The 23011-nt window shown below is 38.3% G+C and overlaps 1 protein-coding gene across 1 annotated transcript; it reads right to left on the reverse strand.

Moving 5' to 3' along the window:
- Positions 1 to 141: 141 nt before the first annotated feature.
- Positions 142 to 22949, reverse strand: LOC132790773 (putative RNA exonuclease pqe-1). Its single transcript, XM_060799464.1, has 6 exons — positions 22554 to 22949; positions 20785 to 21725; positions 2622 to 8405; positions 2129 to 2257; positions 1342 to 2063; positions 142 to 1220 (listed from the first exon to the last, which is right to left on the reverse strand). The coding sequence occupies exons 3-6, from the start codon at positions 8398 to 8400 to the stop codon at positions 1008 to 1010; spliced, it is 6843 nt and encodes a 2280-aa protein (XP_060655447.1). The 5' UTR covers positions 8401 to 8405; positions 20785 to 21725; positions 22554 to 22949; the 3' UTR covers positions 142 to 1007.
- Between the last annotated feature and the right edge of the window lie 62 nt (positions 22950 to 23011).

Here is a 23011-nt window from a genome sequence, read left to right on the forward strand (position 1 = left end):
ATTGAACGAAAAGGTTAATAGAAAGTGTAAAATTTATTTGATTTGCTGACACTCAAAACATTAATTAAATTTGATTCTGTTGTTCACGTTTATTGTTGTTAAGAAAATAGTTTGCATTTCCGTTTATTTTATTTGTTACAAATTACGTTACGGTTGTTTTTTTTTCTGTTTGTTTATAAATTACATACAATCATTGAACGTTGTTGCTGTTTCTCATGTACAATACGTTACGCTTATTCTTTATATTAATGTATACATATATACTGTATATATATATAAATTGCCAAAAAGTAATTTCAATTATCTTTTTTTTAGTTGCACAAAACCTTAGAGCCTAGGCATATTTATAATATTACATCGAAAATTACAAATCTATGTATATATATGCAAAATTGATTTATATTAATTATAATAAACATTTTAATTACTAAGCTTCATATATATTGTATATATATATTTCATAATTTGTTTCGTTTATGTGTAATAATTTCATTTAAAAATACATAATACATAAATACGCCTTTGTTGCTTCACTTATACTCGAGATAGTACAATATCATTATTACATATTTGAATTATTATTACTATTATTTCATTTCTTTGCTAAAACCATAGATTACAGTTACACAATTAGGCCTACATATCTAGCTATATCTCAATTAGCTGTGGGTGCTATCTCTGGCTATCAAAACTAGATCTTAACCGAATTCGCGTTGCTCTTTTCCCATTACATAATTAAATTTATTTGTTTTGTTTTTGAGTGTTTACATGTATGTGTGTGTGTATAGCACCTTTGTATCACTTTGCGCTTAGCTCTAATTGTTTTCTTTTTTGTTTTGTTTTGTTTCTGTTTGTTAATATAAAAGACTTTGCCTTCCAAAGACAAAGACGTCAAACTGACCACTAAAATTACTAGCTAAAATATATATTTATATATTTTTTTCATACTAATCTATATCTAGGTTACTTGCTATATAATATATACTAAATATTCTTGACGTTTCGTTTTAAAATTTCATTAAAATGGTTTTAACTCCTAACAAATTGCGGACGCTCTCGTTGTATCTGATGAGCACAACCTTCGAGGAGCTGAACATGTTCAGCTTCTCGCCGGCGCACAGCAATTGCAGGCAGGTCGCCTGCTCCAGAAAGTCATCGATCTTAAACTCTCTCAGCAATTGCTTCTGTGTGCTGGCCATTGTGGTGCTATTTGGACAGATCTGCAAGTTTAAAAATATATATTAATAAAACAACATCTTTATGATATATTATCAATCATCATTTCAACTCAAAATACTTATTTAGTATCGTTCTGATTGACAACTGTATTTAGAGACTAACCTTATTCAGCAGCGTATCCTTCGATTTGACTTTAAGTAAATTGCACAAATCATTTAAGAGTACCCATTTATCACTGCCCTCATCTTTGAGCAAGTACAGTGGTGGCAAGGGCACATCGGCCTCTTCAAATTCAAAAATATCACCATTCAATTCGTCCGTCAACGTCTCTCGTTCGTTATCCACATCTGCATCGGCATCATCATCCTCATCATCGTCGTGATCGTGATCCAGATCATTAGCGTGATCATTATGATTGGCATGCAGATAATGCAGAGTATTATCATTGTCATTATTGATATTATTTGCATTCATCTCGTCATCGTCTTGGGGTTCCAGTTTAACCTCATTCTTGACATTCACAACACTAGTTACATTTCGCTCAACACTGTTATCGTTATTGTGTTCGTTGTTGCCGTTATTCTTGTTGTTATTGCTATCCTCAGTGCCTGGTTCCAGTTTGACCATCGTCATCGCCATTGCCGTCGTTAAAGTCTTTGCACTTGTCTCCCCATTTTGTTTAATCATCTCTTTGCTCTCCTTCTCCTTATCCACTTCGTCCTTTGCCTGTAACAACAATCTTCCATTGCTGTTACCATTTTTGTTGCTGTTGCCCTGGCTGCGATTTCTTCGCCTTCTCCTCCTTTCTCTACGTAGAGCTCTGCTCATATCACATGCTGTATTCGGTACATTATCGAATATATCAAAACCATTTTCCTTTTCATCTGCAAAATAAATGAATTCAAATTAAATATTGATCTATAATTAGTATTAAGATGTGAGTGCTTACCAAATATCTCCCAGGGTCCCTGAAATCTCATCGGTTTGATGTCAGCGGACGCACTTTGTGCATCGCTGAGGTGAGAGCGCAATATGCTGCACATCAATTTGCTTGAAGCTAACATGAGTGGCGTTTGACCTGAAGAGCAAAGAATGGGAGTTTAATAATACAGTGATTGTAGAATTTAATAGGAATAGGAATTGATTGAAGATCAAGGAAGAAAGGAACGTGTAAATTAAAGAGACTTTTAGAAAGCCATAATCAATTACAAAAAAGTAGAGTTAAAAGAAAAGTAGATTTAAAAGACTATTTATGATGTTTGAAGAGGAGAAAGAAGGAAGAGTTTAGACTAAGAAAAGGAAAATAAATACTTAAAGTTGTACAATAGAGGTACAATTCAGATATGGGAGGATTATAAAAAAAAAAGTAAGTGGGTAATTCACAATCCATCCCAGGGGTAGTTTACAATATAAATACTAATTAAATGTAAAGATAATCTCACCTGAATACGTTGCCAGCAACGGATCCGCGCCGTAGGAAAGCAACAACCGCACCACTTCCTCGTGATCGTTCTCGATGGCTCCGTGCAGCGGTCGGATGCCCGACTGGGCGGCTTCTGAGTGATTGGCGCCAAACTGCAGCAGGAGGCGTGCAATCTCGAGCCAGCCTTGAGTGCAAGCCTCGTGCAACGGCGTATATCCCGCGTTATCCTTCTGATCCGGATTCATGCCCATGCGATCCAGACAATAGACGACAACATCTATCAATCCCTGACGAGCAGCCTTATGCATCGTGCTCTGACCGACTCCCTTGTTGAGCACCCACTTCTGGATCTCTCGATAGATGTCGACTTCGGTCTTTACCTTAAGCGGCAGATGCGAGGTGCTGCCTGCTATAGTACTGTCCGTGTCATCCAGTCGCTCATCCGCATCGGCTAAGGAGCTGGCTGCTTCCTGTTCCTGGTTGCCGTTTTGCAGGTTGTTCGATTGATTATTATTGGAGCTGTTGGCTGGTGGATGCGGCGTGGGTCGCTTCTTTTTGCGTATATAGTCAAAACCGGAGCTGCCCTTGCGCCGCAAATACTTCCGTTTGTGTGGACACTGGGTCGAGCTGCCGGAGGCGGGTGTCGTGGGCGTGGCTGTGGCTACCTCAATGTTGGTTCTGTGCCGCGCCAGCTTATTATTGTTGGCGGCGCCAATGCGATTCATTTGCTCCAGAAACTCCTCGTATTGCGTGTAGCTTAAGGTGGGGGATTGATCCTGCTCCTGGGCGCATTCTGGCGGCGCCGACGCTGGACGCTCGGTGCCGACAAAGATCTCGCGAATGATTTCGCGATGTTGCTGCAGCTTGGACTCGGTGCGAGTTTTGCTTTGCAACACCTTTGTATCAAAGATACTAAAGTGCCGTTTGCCCGTATCGGGAGTAGCAGCAGTGGAAGTTTCCTGCGGTTGTTCGTACAGCGAATTGGATGCGGACGTTTGCGAGGTTTCACTATAAGTGTGCAGACTAGCAGCACAATTCACCGGTTGTCCGGACTTGACGGCGCCATTGGAGGTGACACGCAGATGCAGCACATCAATAATGGACTGTGGAGTGGTAAGACGTTGGGGCTGAGCTGGTTGCTCCTTCAGCATAGCTGCGGTGGCCTTGGCACGCGGTTTGCGTCCTCGCGCTGGTTTAAAGCAGGCCAGCTCCTGTCGCAGATCCCGTCCACGCTCTAGATCCGGCAACGATGCCGCCACCTGCGGCAACTTGTTCAGCTTATTGATGGAGATGAGGCGTTGAGGGATTTTCAAAGCCAACTTGTAGCGATATTCCTCGAGGAAGAGTTGCTGTTGAGGCGTTGTGGTCTTGGCCTTGGCCTTCGCTTTGAGTTTGCGACCATTCAGCTGATCGGCGCTGACGACAATGCGCTTGTTCCTCAAACGCGTGACCATCATTTCCTTCTTGGCATCGGGCACCAACTTCCTGACGTACTTACGTTTGATCTTTGTAGTGGAGTTGCGTATGATTTTGTCGTTGCGCAGCACCTTGGAGTTGGCCAACTGCTGTTCCAGCTCTTGCTTGCGCTTCGAGCGTGTCATCGTATTGAGGGCAATGCGATGAGGTTTAGTGTTGGCTTTGGGTTTGCGTTTTACCGAAGGCTGCTTATCTGCCTCGTCCTCGTTCTCATCTTCATCCTCATCCGACTCCTCATTTTCCTCATCTTCATCGTCCTCTTTTTCCTGCTCCTCATCTTCTTCCTCCTCTTCATCATCATCGTCTTCTTCTGCTGCTTGTTCTTTTTGTTGCTCCTCTTCGTTGCTGCTGCTAGTGCTGCTCTCATCCTGATCTTCATCTTCCTGCTGTTCTTTCTTATCGTTTGTCTTCTCCTTTTCCCTTTCCTTCTCTTTATCGCGCTGCTTCTGCTGTCCCTTGGTCTTGTTTTTGCCTCCTGCGTATTGCAATTTATTCTTTAGCGTTCTCTTGCCCTTCTTTGCTTCACTTGAGCTGTTGTCGTCATTCTCCGCCTGCTCCTGCTCCTCATCGCTGCTTTCCTCTTGACGCTTTCCCTGACTTTGTTCCTGTTTCCCCTTTACCTGCTCTTTCTCTTTCTCCTCGGCCCTGCGGTTTTTGCTCTTCCGCATCATCAGCGGCTTTTTCTGACGCTCTGTCTTGCGCTTATGCAGTTCCGTAGTATCGCTCTCGGAGCTACTGCTTTGCCCCGCTGCTGGCGCCAACCTCGCCGCAATTCTTTGCTCTTGTACCAATCGCTTTTTCTCCCGCTCCGTCTTGCTTAGCTTCTTCTGGGTGCCATTCGTTGTTGTATTGCTGGTCAGTTGCGTCGTCGTTGTCGCTGCAGACTCCACATCGGGCAACGTCGGCTGACGTTTCAGTATTCGCGCCACGGGTAAATCATCTTCGCTTAATTCTAGCTTGATAGGTGTGGTTGTGGGAGTCATCGGCTTGGTTGGTAGTACCTTGTTGAGCAGTTGCTCAACCAAATTGTTGCAGGTGCTGCCCCAATCGCCAAGCAGACTGTGGCTGTTGAAGCCCGAGGAAGACGGAGACTCCTCCGGGAGCTGTGTGAAGATCTGTTCCGGCGTGGGCGCCGGCTCCAGCTTGATCTGTATGTGATTGGTCAGCTGGGCGGGCGAGGGAGTCGTAGTGGGCGTGGCAGTTGAGTTGGAAGTGCTGGCAACGTTGACTTCTCCTATCGAACTGGTCGTGGAGCTTGCAGGTGCTAGCACAGGCGGGGTAAACGTGAATCCCTTGAGCTCCGCTTTCGTGCGTATTCTAGGCTCCATCTTGGGCACCAACGGTTGCGTTTCTTGCTTGGGTTGCGGACACACAATGATGCTGCTACCGCTGTTCTCGAGTCGTTGCTTCGCCAGCGCCTGTTCATTGATGGCTATCACAGGCACACTAGCGGCCATAGGCGGTGCAGGAATTGCATCCAGTCGGGACTGCTTCGCTAGCGCTGCGGCTGCCTGCTGGTTGTATTCTTGAAGATGACGCTTGCGTCCGAGATAGTTGGGATTGCTGCTGTTGTGCAAGTTGCTACTCGAGGGGACTGCGATGCTGCTGCTCGAGGGGATTGGAGTTGGATTGGGGCTGCTGCTGCTCACGCTGGCTGTGGTCGTCGCTGTTGCCGTGGGCGGTTTGGGCAGCGCTCTGATACTTGTCTCGGGCGGGAGTTGCGGTCGCTTGGCAAAGGGATTTGTTTCCAATACACTTGGACGCAGTTGCTGCGCTGCCTTGATGAGCAGCGGAGACTCCGTGGAGGCTGCCGAGGCGGAGGTTAGAATTGAAGCATTTGCAGCGGGCGCTTGACGTATCACAGCTGTAGCAGCAGCTGAACTTGTCCCGCTGCCGCCACTACTACTTCCACCGCTGCTCCTGGCAAAGTTCGGCGTAATGTCAAAGCGGGGAAGTCCCAAACCCGTTCCTGGGCTAGGCGCCGCCTTGGGTTTGTACTTGTACTCCGTGGAGTCGGCAGTCTGTTTCACCGTGCGCATGGACAGATCGAGTGGAGAGTGCGCGAGCGGCGCTTGCTGTATCACAGGAGCCAGTATAGGTTGAGGAACTGTGGGAGGTGGCACAAGCACAGGAGCGGGAGCTGCAGCGGGAACTTGTCGTGATCCGAGCGTCTTTTCGATTATCTTGAGATTACGCTCCTTTTCGCTGATGTTCTGTTTGAGCATGTCATCGATAAGCGCTTTGTAGTTGGGCTTGACGCTGGGTGCGTTGCTCTTCTTGGGAGGCAGGGGCGTCATCTTGGGCTGACAGCAAATGTCCGGACCATGAGGATAAACCTGCAGTGTGGAGTGACTGGCTAAACCACCCGGTGCATTGCTTACACTACTGGCAAGTCCTGGACCTCCTCCTGCACTGCTTAGACCGCCTGCACTACCTTGTCCAGGTCCTACTCCTCCTGATGGAGGAGGAGTGTGATTGTAGAGCTGCTGTGGAGGCGTGGGCGACGCCACTTGCGCTGCCGCAGGCGAGGGCGTGCCATGATGATAGTATTGCACATAGGAAGCAGGATTGGCGCTGGAACTCGAACTGGCGCTAGCATTCGAGTTGGAACTGGACCGGGGTTGGCTGCTATGCTGCTGCAAGAGCTTGCCATACTTGGTGGGATAACCGTGTGGCGCTGCGGGTGAAGCATCTCGTGAGCTAGCCGCCGCTGTGGGCAACTGATCGGGCTCTACAACTGCGGGCGGATTGTAGGGATTGTGATAGAGCGAGGCACGCGTCAGTCCGGAACTCGATTCGGGCTCCAGTTTGCCATAGCTGGCGAGGGGTTTACTGCTGCTGTAGTAGCTGCCGGACTGACTAACCGATTGACTGCTGCCGCTCGTTGGTCTGCTGCCGTAGCCGCCACTCGCTGTACTGCGTCTATAGTCTAGGCTGGGAGCTGGCGCGGATTCACGCACATACTTCTCGATGGCACTGTGCACGGTACTCTGAAAGTTCTCCGTGCTAAACTGCGGCATCGGCATATACAGACTCTGATGCTGTTGTGCAGCCCCCGGTGCTGCGCCTTGTGGAGGAGCTGCTTGCCCTGGCAAGCCTGGCGCTGATCCCAATGTGGCTGCGGCGCCACGCTGCTCGGTCGGCGGTTCGTAGTGCTGCGGACATTTGCGTGCATAGTTGGGACTTGGTTGTTGCTCGCTTGCGGTGCCCAGCAACGCATTGCTGGGATTCACCACATGATCCAGCAGCTCATAGCGTGTTGCTGTGGCACTCGAGTGCAACTTGCCACTGGGAGCATACTTTAGATTATCCTCGTAGTACCGATGATTAGCTAACGCAGTTGTTCCCAGACCACCAGGTCGCGCTAGTCCCGAAGGTGCTCCTGTTCCCCCTGCGACTCTTCCTCCTAGACCAGCAGCTCCTCGCATTCCCCCAGTTTCTCCTAGACCTCCAGCTGGTCGTCCAGGTTCCCCTAGACTTCCCCTGATACTTCCTAGACTCTCTGTTCCTCCCACACTGCTGCTAGAGCTTATCGCTGTCGTTCTAGGTGGCGCCACCTTGCTGTAGCCATAGCGTGCCATGTGCTGCTCCTCTGGCGGCGTCTGCCAATAGCTGTTGCTGTTGTAGTGCTGCGGCTGTGGCGGTGGTTGTTGTGGTGGTTGTCGCTGCACCAAGGTGGACGTCGTGGAAGTTGTGGATGTTGCACCCGTCGGTGGCGCCTTGTACTGCTGCCAGCTGGCATGTGGCAACTGTGGTTCATTCGACTTTTTGGCCACAATCAGTTCCCTGTTGGAGGTGTAGTACTGCATATGCGGATCGCCACCAGCTGCACCACTTGCACCACTCGCTGCAGCACCTGTCGGTGGCATTACAGATGCTGCCGCTGCACCACCGCGTACATACGCCGCATGCGATTGTTGGTAACTCGATTGCTGTGGCGGTGGTGGTGGTGGCGCTTGCTGTTGCTGATGGTGGTGTGGGTGGTGCTGCAGATGTTGAGGCTGCTGCTGCGACTGTTGTTGCTGGTGGTGCAGTGGCATAGACATGGGCAGGTGGTGTTGATGTGGTGATGGTCCACTCGTTGTTGCCTGTTGTGGCGGTGGTGCAACCGTTGTGGTTGCTGTGGCTGTTGGCGGTGGTGGTTGCTGGTGGTGATGTTGCAGGTGATGATGTACGGCATGCTGTGGATGCGGATGCCCATGGTTATGTCCATGGCCATGGCCGTGTCCATGGGGATGCTGTTGCAGATGCGGTGGCTGCAGCTGGTGGTGGGATTGTGGATGATGATGCGTCTGATATTCGTGATGTCTGTTTGGTTCCATGTTGCCTGCAAAAAAATGAAAGAGAACGTTGAGTAAACTAAGTAATGTATTAAAAGAGTAAACTAGAGCTAACTTTAGGACTAAAAGTTTTTGGTCTATTTTTAATAAATTAAATTAAATAATCCAAGAAATATGTGCAAAGCACATTGCTGAGTTAATCTTTATTTAACTCATATATGTGTTTACCCTTTCAAGTAAACCCGAGATAACGGTGGGTGATAAATATAATTGTAAATGAACTAAGTGATAAGCAAACTATTCAAAAAAAAAAAAGGAAAGTAAACTAAAGTCTAGACTTTGTTGAGAAAGGCAGAAAATAATAAAATTATTAGATTCACAAATAAATAGTGAATCATTAAAATAACTTTGCGATAAGAAAACTATAACTAGAATTGGATGTTAATAATTAAATAAATTTGAGGTTTTTAGATTCCCAAATAGATAAATTTAGAAATCTTTGATCTAAACACAAAAACCATCTTAAGCTATAAACATATAAATTACTACTTCATTAGTCTTTGAAAACTAACTTTAACCTCAAAACTTACTGATAAAATGGTAATAATGATATACGTAATCTATAATTCTACAAATTTCGTATACTACACATTTACACTTTTAATCAACAGCTTTAGTATTTATTTCCCCCATAAGACCGCTTAACAATCAAAACGGTTTTAACCTTAAAATTAAAGCTAACCTCAATAAATCCAAATGCACATCTAAAATACCAAATAGCTGCAGGCATATTTGTGCTATAATCACACATTTATTAAGCATAAAACAAGTTTTCCGACTGCAAGCTAAAGTAAGACTATAATTAGCAAATATTAGCACATTATATAATCGCATTTAATTGATTCCAGACTTGAATAGCTAATTCCTAATAGCGAATAAAACCGTTAAGCTCTAGAGTATATTGTTCGATAACTTTATATCTTATCGCGAATTTAATAAAACACAATTTGATGAAATGAATTTAACAAAGAAACGTGATGGAAAAAGTCTCTAAATTGCTCTCGTTCAGTTCAATGGCTTTTTGTAGAACATTACCCCGAAAAAAAGACATGACTCATGATGTATTTTAAGTAATTTATATAACCCGACGAAAGATGTACCCATCTACATATATATAAGTACTTATGTACATATGCACGAGGAACCCCTATAAAAAGTTTAAACATTTGCATAATTATGATTCAAATAGTTTTCTATTTAAACCAGCAGAAAATTTCGAATATAGTTTTATTTTTTCAAAATGTAAAAATGTTTCATGTTCTTTGATAAGGGATAAGCTGTCGCAAGTGCCTTGAGTTGACTTGGGTTTGGGATTACAAATGTGTATGCAGAAGGCTAAGAGATAAGCACAAATACGATCCATTTTAGTTCTAGGGCATTTCGAATTTCAGGTGGAAGAACAATACAAAAATAAATAAATATACAAAAAAAAAATGGGAGCAGTTCCCTATACAATGAGCAACTCACGTGTTGCTGATAAAACTATCAAAAATGTAAACAAAACTTGAATAGAATATACAAACACACAGATACAAATATTTTCATAGCACACACAGATACAAACATTCGTACATAGATAATCACACTCTAAACACACACACACACACACACACACCCTCACGACCTCGCAATCATTTCGCAATATAAACAAAAATAAATAGAGAAAAACGAAAAACAAAAACTTGAAAATATTTCTGTTGAAATTTTTTTTTCACATTGCCATTTTGTTTATAAACTTTTTGATGATTTGTTATACATATGAAATTTTGCCCCTTTTGCTGCTGTTATTTGTCATATAATTTATGCCAACTATTTTTAACATTTTCATTTGTTGTTGTTGTTGTTGGTTGGTTTTGTGTGGGCGTGTTCGACATGGTTAATTGCCATTTGTTTATATCTGCCAGTTGAAAGCTTGACGTTCTCATTTATTGTTGCAATCTATCAATATTAATAAATAAAAAGCCACAAAGCATAAAAATATTTTGAAGGTTTTTCAATGCTTATTAAATTAAACGCACTTCAATTGCTTGTTTATTGTTATTAAGGAGAATAATGGATGTAATTACTCTTTAGCAAAAAAGTATTTATAATTATTTGATTTATTATTAAATAGAATTTTATAAAATCGGTTGCTTAGCTTCGTGCATCTAACTTATTTCAATTGTAGTAAGTTTTCTTAGAAAACTAGAAAAACTATTTTGAAATCTTCAGGGGAATTTTGAAAGATACAATTTTGACAATCGAATCATGTTTATTATTTCATAGAGGAATTCGCCAACGCATTCTAAGAGATTCTGAGAATTTCTTCAATAAACACATGTATAGAAAACATGTATATAAAGAGTACTTAAAACATTTATTAACTGTCTGTAGTATATATTCATGCATTTCTGTACAATTTATTTACAAATTCTTTGACTCTTAAAACCCAAAGAGCAACTAAAGAAAATCTATTTTCCTTTATAGTTAAGTACGATAAGAATCTTTATAATGGTTTATTTTATATTTAAAAACAATTAACTATTCATTTATATGCCGTACTTTATATTGGTTTGAGTAGATGGGAAATAAAGATAATCATTTAGCTAATATTTATTTCATTTATGTAGTTAATATGTTTATTTATTCAAGCACTTCAACTGTTATGTCATATGAATTTTGTTATCTCTTATCTTCTTTTTATGTATTATTAATATTTATTGTGTATTTATACTCTTTTCTATAGCATGAATCCATTGATTGATTCTGCTCCATTGCATTTAATATGTATATGCATATTAATCAATTGTATTCTTTGGAAAAACAATTCCTTTATTAACCTGAAAACCAAACGATAAAACTTTCTTAGCACATTCTGAATTATTCAAATTTCGAATATCGCATTAAATGCATTATTGATTTCGTCATTTAAATACAAACAACAGGTTTTTGTCAATATTATTGTTGGAGTTTATCTAAAAATAAATCTATGCAAATTTGTAGCATTTTATTTGCGTAATGCCGTTAGCTGGCTAAACAATAATTCCTTATTTGACCATGTCTTCCTCTATTCATTCAGTTAAAAGATATAAAACTTGTTAAATACGTTTATTAATGACCGTGCTAGCCATTTTGATGTTCGCAGACATTTCAATTGAGTTTTAGTGCGAGCAACAAGCAAATATTTAATTTATAATCAAAGAGAAATAAGTAAATGAAGGTGATGAAGAAGAAGCACAAAATTCGTTGGCCCCAAAAACAAAATTCAAAGCGCAGCGCAGTCAGAGATGAAGAAGAAGCAGAGCACGGCGATGGCTGTGCTGGGCCGTAGATTGTAGAGGTCAAGGCTAAATGTATTTATGTGCACACGTGTGTGTGTGAGTGTGTGCTGCTAGTGAAAAAGTGCAAATAAATTGTGACGCATTTTTATTTGTTATTGCAAATGATATAAAAGTATGCACAAACATACACTACGCACACACACACACACACACATTCTCATATACTTAGACATGCCCCATGCGAGGGGAATGTGTGAAAGAGGCGGCGCGACGAGTCGCGAAATGCAAACGAAACGAAATGAAATGAAACGGAACGAAACGATACGAAACGAAGCCGCACAACACACACAATACAAAGCAACGACGTAAGAGCACAACGAACTTTTGCGAAATGTGAAATTATAAAACAAAAGCGGCAGCAACACAACAACAATAACTGCGAAATCAAAATGCTAAATAAATGCTATAATAAAAATATATAAAATTTTTAACAAGCGCCAATCACTGCCAACTATCAATTTGCCAGTTTGTTTGTTTGTTGTTTCTGCCATTTCTTGTTTTGTTTTCTTTTTCTCTCTATCTCTCTTTCTCTCTGTCTGTCGCTTTTATAAACTCCAGCTGGCATTCCAACTGGAAAAAAGGCGAAGGCCATTTGGAATGAATGCACATGTTTAATGCAGTTGCGAAAACGAATTGTAAATGCATAAAATCAAATTCAAATTCAATTACGCGTATAAAAGTGAAATTTCGCATTTAATGAAACTGCAATGACCTTGACAAAACGTACATAAATAAAAAAGCAATTCCCACGATAAGCGATAATGATGACGAAACGCTTTTTACAGACTCTTTATCGATTAATTCTATGCATGACACTTCACTTTGTCTAATATGAATCCAACTTTTCAGATCTTCGCTCTATAAACTGAGATAACATATCATAACTGACTCAAGAAATATGGTTGTGATAAGAGCAAAGCAAACTAATCTTTTTCATATCGTCCTTGACTATATGAGCAATCTTGGAATATGAGAATTGAATTTCTTAACGAAACTATTATTCTTGAAATAAACAAAGTTTAAACTGTTGAAAAATGGATAATAAAAAACCTTTTTATAAATGTATATATAAATAACTATGATATGAATAACCTTGAGGTTAAATTATTAACTCTTGCAAATAACAACCTTAATGGAACATTCAATGACTCATGACTTTCTATTGAATAACTTAAAATAACAATAAGGGTGCAGCATTGTTTCTTTCTTGGAATATAATTAATGGAAGAGAAATTCTTTGAATCATTTAAAATATTTATGTACTTCATAGGCACACAATAAACCCAAAACTTTACTGACATTAATTATCAACAAATTAGACTCCACAAATCCCAGCAAAAATTTGAAATATAAATTAATCAACTTTATGATCTATTATCTCCGCAAATTTTAACGCAAATGCTCGAGAACAATATGAATTTAAGAATATTTTTTTCATGCTAATGTTGTTAAACTTGTTATTCACAACCAGGAAACAGCTGAAGACTATAATTCATTTAATAAATCGATGGTTGAAAGAAAAAGAAAGAGACTAACAAAAAAGTATTTTCTTTGTTCAAAAGTGAACTCACAAATGCTGGAATCAACTGAAATGAATTTAAAATAAACATGCGACTGTTTTTATAAAGGAAGAAATTACTGCAATAGATTCGTGAAATTTGAAAATTTTCTTATAACGAATGTTAAAAAAGTGAAAGCTAACAATAAGTTGGCAACAACCTTATCAGATTATCATGAGAGCCAAATGTAGTACGTACTTTGGAATTTAAACTAGAACATTGCACAAGTATGTGAGTAATAGACTACTTATGTATGACAACAATTGATAACCACATTTGCTTACAATAGATAAGAAAAAGAAGCTCCCAAGGATAGTCACTATCTAATTAGTGATTAGTGCCACTTGAGAGAGATAACTTCATTTAAGAAATTGATTGATTATTAAGACGAATGAGCATTTGTATTGTAACTAAGATATTTATTGATTGTGCTTTGGGCGATGACAGTTAAGTAGTTACGTAGTTCTCAATGACTAAGCGATATTTATGCAATCTCAATGGAAATTTACAATTTACATACATAATGTATTCGTAGCATTCGTGTATTGGCATACACATGTGTAAACATATTTCATTTATAAATAGACCTCCAAAAGAAAATGCGTGCAAATTGTTTGACAAAAAAGTTTCTTAAAAGCCCACAACAACATGAATAAGAGCAAACCACAACAACAACAATAACAAAGGCAAACAGCGAATTTTTGTAATGCCGAACACGACGACGAAAACGACAACGAAATCGGGGCGAAACGATCCGAGCCGAAACCAAGTCAATGACGACGAGAAGGAGGAGACTAACGATCGCCAGCCGAAGCTACATTTGTTTTTCTTTTTATGTTTTGTGTTCTGTTTTTTGCTTATTCGCCTTTGGGGGCCAACGGCACATGAACGGAACAAAACGAAACGTTAGCGCAGTCGCGGTCGCGGTCGACGTCGACAGAGCCTCTGCCGTCCGTTGATGTCGCAGTAGTAGCTGTAGAATTTATGTCGCCGTCGTTGAGGCGCGCAAAATGTTGTAATACACAAAGTTGACGAACGAACGAGCAAGAGAGAGACAGTGAGAGGGCAAGAGCTGCAAGCATACTTTGTACAGATGTGGACTGGTAATGTTCTTTGCTCTTTATCTCTCCTTCTCGCACTTTTTTGTTTGTCTTATTAACTTCTTAGCACTTCAGTGCTTTGCATACCCTTTCATGTTTAAAAGTTGCGTAATTTTGTCAGATCGATGGAAGGTATAGTATAGCAAGCTTATTTAACTTTTGCTGAATATAAATTTAGTATTCAGATACAAAAATTAAACATATAAATTTATCAAATATCGAAATCTGAACTATATAAACATATAAGCAATGCAAAACAAGTGTTCATAATTTAGCTTTATCTCGATCAAATTGGAAAGAGTATCAAGTCTGTGGCATTCCTTCATACGTCTTTGCTGTTTGTGTTAAGCGTGTAAAGATGATGACAAAATCAAATAGCTTCAGCAGCAGCAACAAAAACAACAACAGCAAGCAGAACGAGGCAATTTAAGATAACAATGTCAACGACTGTGTTGTTGTGACGCCCCCCTCTCCGACCCAAAAGCTCAGCACTTGCGCACGACTGCGACAGCGGCAGCGACGCGACGTAACGTGCACACACGTTTTGATTTCGTTCAATATGCAAGAATGAGAAAAACAGTCAGACAGAGTAAGAGGGAGAGCGAGACGAGAGGAGAGATCAACGAATTTGTCGTTGTGTGTTGTTGTTAATTTTATTTCAATTTATTAGCATTTATTGTAGTTGCTGTTGCTGTTGGTTTTTCATTGCCGCCTCATGCAAACTTTTCTGGCATTTTGCTTTGAAGTAATTTGTCATAAAATGATTTAATTGCTCAAATTATGAGTTGTGAAATTGTGTAGAAAAAGGATGACAAGCGAAAGAAACGAAAGCTAAAGCGGAATGCGCAAAACACGAGATATGACAACAAAAGATGGCCAAACTGTATTGCGAAACTAATCAATAAATAAAAATAACAACACAAACTGCGATATCCGTCTTAAAGACTAGCTTATACAAAGATAACGTTTAGATGGATTGGCCAGATAAAGTGAAGGTAGTGTAATTGAAGAAGAGGAAGAAACATTTTCAACAATAGAAGAGAAAGTAAGAGAACGGTTTGCTCTTCTTTTGTTATAAATCAAATGAAATCTGATTATAACAGAATCGTGTTTTAAGTTCAAAGAGCAGATATAAAGATAGCGAGAAATGGGAACAAGATATATGAAGTGAAAGTTTAAATTTAGAGAGCATCTAAAAATATACAAAGAATACACTGATAGTTGAATAGAATTTTAACTGTTCTCTAATACTATCCATTATAAACGATAAAAAAGAAATGAAATATCTAGGCGTTTAACTTTATAGACATGCCTGATTCAATAAGGAAAGCCTAAACAATAAAGTAACTATTGCCAAGTATTAAGCAATAAAAGTATCAATTATGAAAGAAGTAATAAACTTTTAATGTTGTAATAAGGAAGACATTAATCAACGCGCAAAAAAAGAATTTTAAGAAATCATTTAAACTACCTGTTAAAACTGATTTGAATTAGCTTCACTGTTCGTTGGCCCATTTCTATAACGGAACCCATTAAATTATTAACCATGAAATGTTGAGTAATACCTGTTTGAAATCAAAACATTTTTTCGCTTTGTCTCGCCTGATATTTCACACTTGCTTAATAAAACAGAATGCTATTATATTTACATGGTATTTGTATAATAATTGAAGACCAACATTACTAACAGCAACAAAACGCATGTGACACAAATTCCATTTGCATTTAGCATTCACTACTCCAATTTTCCACATTAATGTTTGTACATATTTCCCGTATTTTGTGCTCTGTATTATTACCGTGCTCATTTTTTCCGTTCTGCTTTATACATACGACGTCGGCTAATCATGGAAAATTATGAAATTGTTGCTGCACATTCTATTGAAATGAAGAAAAACTAAATGACCTGATGAGAATTTGTTCTTGTGGAACGGATAATGACCAGAGACGAGAATTATAATATTTTGTAGGCGTAACCAGACAAATTGCTTGTATTAGATTGGAAACCCGATATCATGTCAAGTGGAAGCACAAGAAATCTAATTGCAAGTGAATGGAGCACATAGAAAGCAAGCGAAAAGAAGAAAGAGGGAAAGCTTTATAATTGAAGCTTCACATATTTTGTAATAATTTCATAAGCTAAGAATTGTTTTATTTTTTTTTTTGCTGATACCCAAAAGATTAACAAAGTTTCTGGTCAAGCTTCTATATGTGTTTTATGGTTTCGCAGAAAAATCGTTTATAATTTTAATTAATTTAGCCAAAAGTTCATTGCCATTTGCGATTGGAACGTTGAGTTGTAATTGTCAGAACTCGAATTCCGCTCCATCGCTGTTACTTTTATCATACTTAACTTTTAGCTCAGATTCGATGACAAATTTGAAATGTTTTTCCTTTTATATTAATTCGTGAATGATTCATTGAGAATGTTTATGAATATAATAATATATATTTGCGTCAAATTGAAAAACCCGAGTTGTTTTCTGTCAAGTCAGCTAGCAACACAGTTGAAAATTGAAGGGTGTATAATAAACACAAATACATACACATAAACACACGTGTGTCTGGGTAATACTCTAAAAATAAACGTTCGTTGGTAAATAAAAGTTGCAAAAAGGCTAAAACGGGCCAAGACAAATGTGTGCATGTGTTGGTAGCAAAGCACAAAAAAAAAAGTAAATTTCAAATGATTACTGTTGTTATTTGTGTGGAAACCTTTTTTATGAACTGCGAGCGACAGTTAAAATGAGGCAGCAGAATTACTTAGTAAAAAAAATATATATGTATAAGAGAAAGACATTTCCAATGGGGAATGTTGTTAACCTGTAACTTTGCTTTGTATAATGAAAAGGTCATTCTATTAATAATGATTTCAAGTGATGATATCTATATACCATAAAGTTTTTAGAATGAGGGGTTCACCACTTAAATGAATTGAAAATTAATCAATATTTCTTAGAATAAATTTTACTTGATTCCACCTACTTTTTATAATTTAAATATTAAAAGTTGTCCTAAACAATTAAGGGAAAGTTGTCTATATTTCCTTATAATTTTCAAAGTATCGAATTTAATGGATTTCAAGTAAAGTTCTCAAAACTCAAACCTTCCCAAACAAGTTTCCTTATTAAACTATCAACAGTCGAGACATATTATTTCCATTAAGAAACATATTCTTAATTAATGAAAAGGGTCTTTGTTGCCATAACATCCCTTCAAGAGGTTACCCAGGTTTACTTAAAAGCAAACAAAACATTTGATAAACCACCGCTATTGAGTTTGAAAGCTTAATAAGCAACATTTAACCAGAAATGAAGAGCTCAAACAAAAGATGAAATAATCGGCTTATAAGTGATTGAAAACGAAGCTTTAATGCTATAAAATTAAATGAAATTCGTGCCTGCCTGGCTGCCTGATGCCTGAAAAACTCATAGCAGAGACCCCATGCCGGGAGTTCAGCATACAACAACCCTTCATTATGGCAGTTGAATGCGGTCTCTCAACAGGTATTTCAACCCCAAGTTGCACTATAAGTGAACTTAACCTGCATATATACATGTGTGTATGTGTGTGTGTATATCTGTGTGGTATGAGCGTTAAAGTTTGTTGCCAACTCATGATATAGGCAAACAGTTCTTCGGTTCTATTTTGTTTCGAAATAAACCGGTTGCCGGAACGTTGTGAGCGCTTTAACAAGGCAGCAGCAGCAGCGAAGAATAGCAACAACAACAGATAAATACAACTAGAGAAACCGTTTAAGCGCACACAATAGCTACAGATACAAACTAAGATACAGATACACACTTATAGATACAGGCTACAGAGCTAAAGATACATTTGTATAAGTATAACTAAATAAAATACAACACAAAAAAAAAAGACCTCACTAATTATCAACCTCAACGAATCGCGCACAGCTGTACAACAAAATCTACAACAATATTCTCCATTCCGAGTTCTCACTTCTCACTTTTTGTGGACAGCAAACAAACAACAAATCACACACACACACTAGCTCACACACATACTCATGAAGAGCTTGGGCAAACACTGTCAGCAGTTTGTGTTATTGTTTTTTGTTATCAGCTCTTTAAAGTGTTGGTTGATTTCGAATTTTAGATTAAAAATATTTAAAAACCAAAAAACGACAACTAATGTGGCATTTGCTCTCTATTTACAGTTCTCTCTCTTTCTCTCTTTGTGTCTATCCTTCTCTTTTTCTCTGGCATTGAGTAATTTATGAATCGAGAATAAAAGTAGAAAAAAGCAAATGTGATAAGCAATTGGAAACTAAAAACGTGACTCCGACTTTAGCAAATAAAAAATAATAATAAAGGAAAGCAAATGAATAGATATTGAGGTGAAATGCTTGCTTAATTAGGCATGAAATGTTTAGCTGTTGCTGGGGCTCAGATATAAACAATAAATAGCGTTGAATCTATTGATAGAGCACAACAAAAGAGTTACTTTCATTAACTTTATGAAATTGGTGAGAATCTCTCAAGAATATATAAACAATAGTCCTAAATCTTAAATAGATCAATCAATTGAAATAATTTAGTTATGTAAAGAATTCTAAATAAAAATAAACAACATTTACGTTTTTTCATTTATAATATTTTATTAATTCAAATAATTTTAAGAAAGAAACCGGAATACTTTAAAGAATTCTTTTTTCCAACCACAAACATATCAATATTAAAATATTTCATGTAGAGCAGAACTTGTTTAACTATAAAATCCCAACCACAATTTTTTATGTTGCTTTATTCTATTAGTTTAATTCTTCTGATTAAAGTAAAAGGGTTTATCTTTTTACAGATAACGGATATTAACAAAGGTAAACTTTTCATACAGACCATCGACTATAAAGCTATGTAATTCTCCACTTTATTTAAACTAGTTCAATAACTCCACTGATTATAATTTGATAACTAATAGTACACATATTGAACTCTTTTTAGGACTTAGAGCAGCCCAAAGTAAAACTGTAAATAAAAGGCAATTGGAAACCACTTAAACAAATCGATTTACTATATTTATCTGCTCGATTTTGATGATTTAAGAGCTCAAACTCATTAAAATCGACACAGAAATTGGAAAAGAACAAAGCGTAAAGGCGTTTATGTTGATATGCTATACACGAAAAAGAAAACACAAAAAAGAAACAAAAGGAACTGTGAAACTTCACTAGAAAACCAGAAACAAAGCCCAAAGTTGTCTGCCGATGCTGCGCATTTTTATTGATTGTGAATCATATAAGATGAATCAGTTTTAGCATTTTAGGTTATATTAAATCCAACGAACCAGAAAAAATGTTTAAAATATGTAATATCTAATTTTATTTAAAATATATAAACTTATTTGCAATTTATAACCAAAAATATTTACTCTTGATGAAAATATATTTATCTGATAAATGATGTTAATTCTGTATATTGTAATCTTAAAAACACATTATATGCTCTAAAATTAACTCTCTAAATGGAGTATAAGTTATACAATACTATTTTTAAAGAGCTATCACCATAACCACATACAGGGTTTTACCCATTAATCCTCAAACTAAAGTTAACTATCAATCGTGTAATAATATAAAAAATATTTCACCTTATCTAACATAAGAAACAAGCTACAAAATTCTTTAATAGAATCGTTTAAGTTATGCAAAGCTTTCAAAAGATGTTGTTCCCACGATGCTGTTTATGTAATCTTGAAATTTTAACGTTTGTCATCCAATTATGTAAGTAGATAAGATTCATATTTATAAATGTTAACATGCTCAACGGGTTAAATATATTTAGGAGCATTCGAATGATATTTAAACAAAAATATGCAAGCCATGCTTATTAACATCATTTTAAAAACTTTTACGATGACAACTTTCACAGTTACATTTTTATTTTTGTTTTGGGGAGTTCTTGAAAAGTTGCTGCAACATGTGTTGTGTAGTTTGGTCTGATTTAAAGCCGAAAAAGAGCAACCCAAAAAAAATTAAGCTCAAATAACGGTAAATAAAGCCACCTGTGGCCATATACAGCATACGCACATACACACACAATCACACAGACATTAAACTGACAGTCACAAGCTTACGTTCATTCCATTTCGTTTCTCTCGCTCTCTCTCTCTTTCTCTCTCTCTCTGTCTATCTCTTTACCACTGTCTGTCTGTGTCTGTCTCTATCGCACGCGTTTGGAGTCGACAATAGGCAAAGAGCTTTAATTAAAGCGCGCCCTCATTAGATTTGCACAAAACATTTTTTATGTTTGCATAATTTAAAGTGAAACGTGTTCAAAATTAATTTAAAACCAAATAAAAGCACATGGAGTGAAGGAAAAAAAACATAATAATAAAAAAAAAATCAAAGTGAACAACAACACTCACCTGCAATAATTTAAATAAAAAAAAAACGCAGCAGCGTGCGCTTTGGCCAGAGAGCCCTTGAAAAAATTGTATGTTCAATTGTTGTGCCGGACGCTGTGGCTGCCTTTGTTGCTGCCCCTCTTGAGGCTTGGGGCGCTGCTGTTGCTGCGCTGCTTTTGTCGCGTGTGTGCGTGTAACGTTGACACCCACACACACGTGTATTTGCCTTTTGTTGCGCTCTTTTGAAGCTTTTTTCTTTTTGTATTTGTCACAAGACTTTTACTATTATTTCACGTTGTAGTTTTGCCGGGGTCTCCAACGACTTCTGCTGCTGTTGTTGTAATTCCTTTAAACATTGCTTTTCACTTTACTTTATTTTTCTTTTTTAGCTCACACAGTTTGCAGAGCTAAGACCACAAATACATAGACGACAAACACGCACACATGTACGCTGATGAAACACGTACAAAATTTCTCGCGCAGCAACTTTTTAGTTGTTTTTGTTGTTTCTTTCTACATTCATATAAGTATATGTATATGCTTTGTATGTATGTATGTATGAGAAACCAGTATTTGCCTTCTTCTTTCACTTATTTCAAGAAATTGTTGAATAACGGTTTCGAATTGGTATTGCGTGCTTTTCTCGTTGTTGTTGTGTGGTTGTTGCTGTTGTTTTATTAAATTTCACTTTGCTTTCTCGTGCTGCTGCGTTTGTATTTCTTGTTGTTGTTACCACTGAGCACATAGTTGTTGTTACCCACACATTGACAGAGACACTGGACTGGCACACGCACTGTGCAAAATGCAGGCTGTTTAGTATTTTTGTTGTTGTATGTGAAATTTTAGCCCTGATAAACCTGTCCTGCTGCCTCTGCTGCAGCAGCGTCTACGTCGACGTCGCCGCGCGGCGTCTGCTGCTTCTTCTTGCACATTTGCTTCACTTTACATAGCACACACCACAGCTATTGAGAAGAATATACGAAGAGAGGAGGGTTTAATATTAAACACACTTTTGCATTTATTCAATTTTATATTTGTTTTGCACGAAATTCAGTTTGCATTTTATATATATTTGTATTTATATGAAAAAAGCAGGCAAATAGCCAGCAACAACAACATAATCATCATCATCATGATCATCAGCTGCAGGCGTGTGTATAGTATAATTAACGACGACGCAAATATTCCAAAAAGTATGTTGTTTTGCTGTTGTTGTTTTAAGCAACGTTCATTGCCATTCACACACACACACACACGCATACAGTCAGTAAACACACACTGTAGCAACGCTGCTGCTTCTTCTTCGCCGTTATGTAGGGACGTCGACTGCGCTGCCGCTGTCGTCTAGCAGGGGGGGCAACGACAACGTTTCGTTTCATTTCAAGGGAACTTCATTTCTATACTTTAAGCGCCCCCGCAGCCGAAGAAGAAGCAGCAGCGTCTTGCAAACGAAACAAAGAAAATTTCACTTGTCTCGCGCCACAACAACAATAAATACACACACATATACGCATACAGACACAGACACTCACACACATACGTTGCGCTTTTGAATGTCAAAATTCAAATTTTTGTTGTTTAAAAGACATTTGATTTAAGTCATTTACACACACAAATAGACTGACACAATTACAAAAGTTTTCTACTTTTTTTGTGGAGACTTCTTTTTTTCACAGATACATTGAAACATTATTATTATAATACACTTCACTACACACAACACTACGCCTAGTTGTTGTTGTTGTTGCTGCTGTTGCTTGCTTTGCTGTTTCTTGTTGTTGTTGGCCTACTTTGTGTGTGGGGAATTTTCGTTGTAGTTGTTGTTGTTGCTCAGCTTCTCCTTTTGCAGCTAAAGAGACGCAGCAGAGAAGAGACTGCTGCTGCTACGACGTCGTTGTTGAAAAATTTCACACGCGCCGTTTTTTCTGCCTTCTTTTTTACGTAAAAAAAGAAACTTTTTTACGAAATTGCCATTGAATTTCGATTGCACTTGCACACACTTAAAAATTGGTTACTAATTATTTACGTATTTATATATATGTTGCATTAAATTATGTGTGTGTAGATATATAATCGTTTTTGCTTATATATATATATATATTATGTATATATTTGATTTTGTTATAAAAAGAAATCACTACTACTTCAAAAAACGAGAGAGACGAAGACGAACGAACGTATGAAGAATGAATGACTGAGGAAAGTGACTACAAAAATACGCTGAACTGCCAACTGGTTCGCGTTTAAT

Source organism: Drosophila nasuta, chromosome 3 (genome assembly GCF_023558535.2).
Source record: "Drosophila nasuta strain 15112-1781.00 chromosome 3, ASM2355853v1, whole genome shotgun sequence".
Lineage (NCBI taxonomy): Eukaryota > Metazoa > Arthropoda > Insecta > Diptera > Drosophilidae > Drosophila > Drosophila nasuta.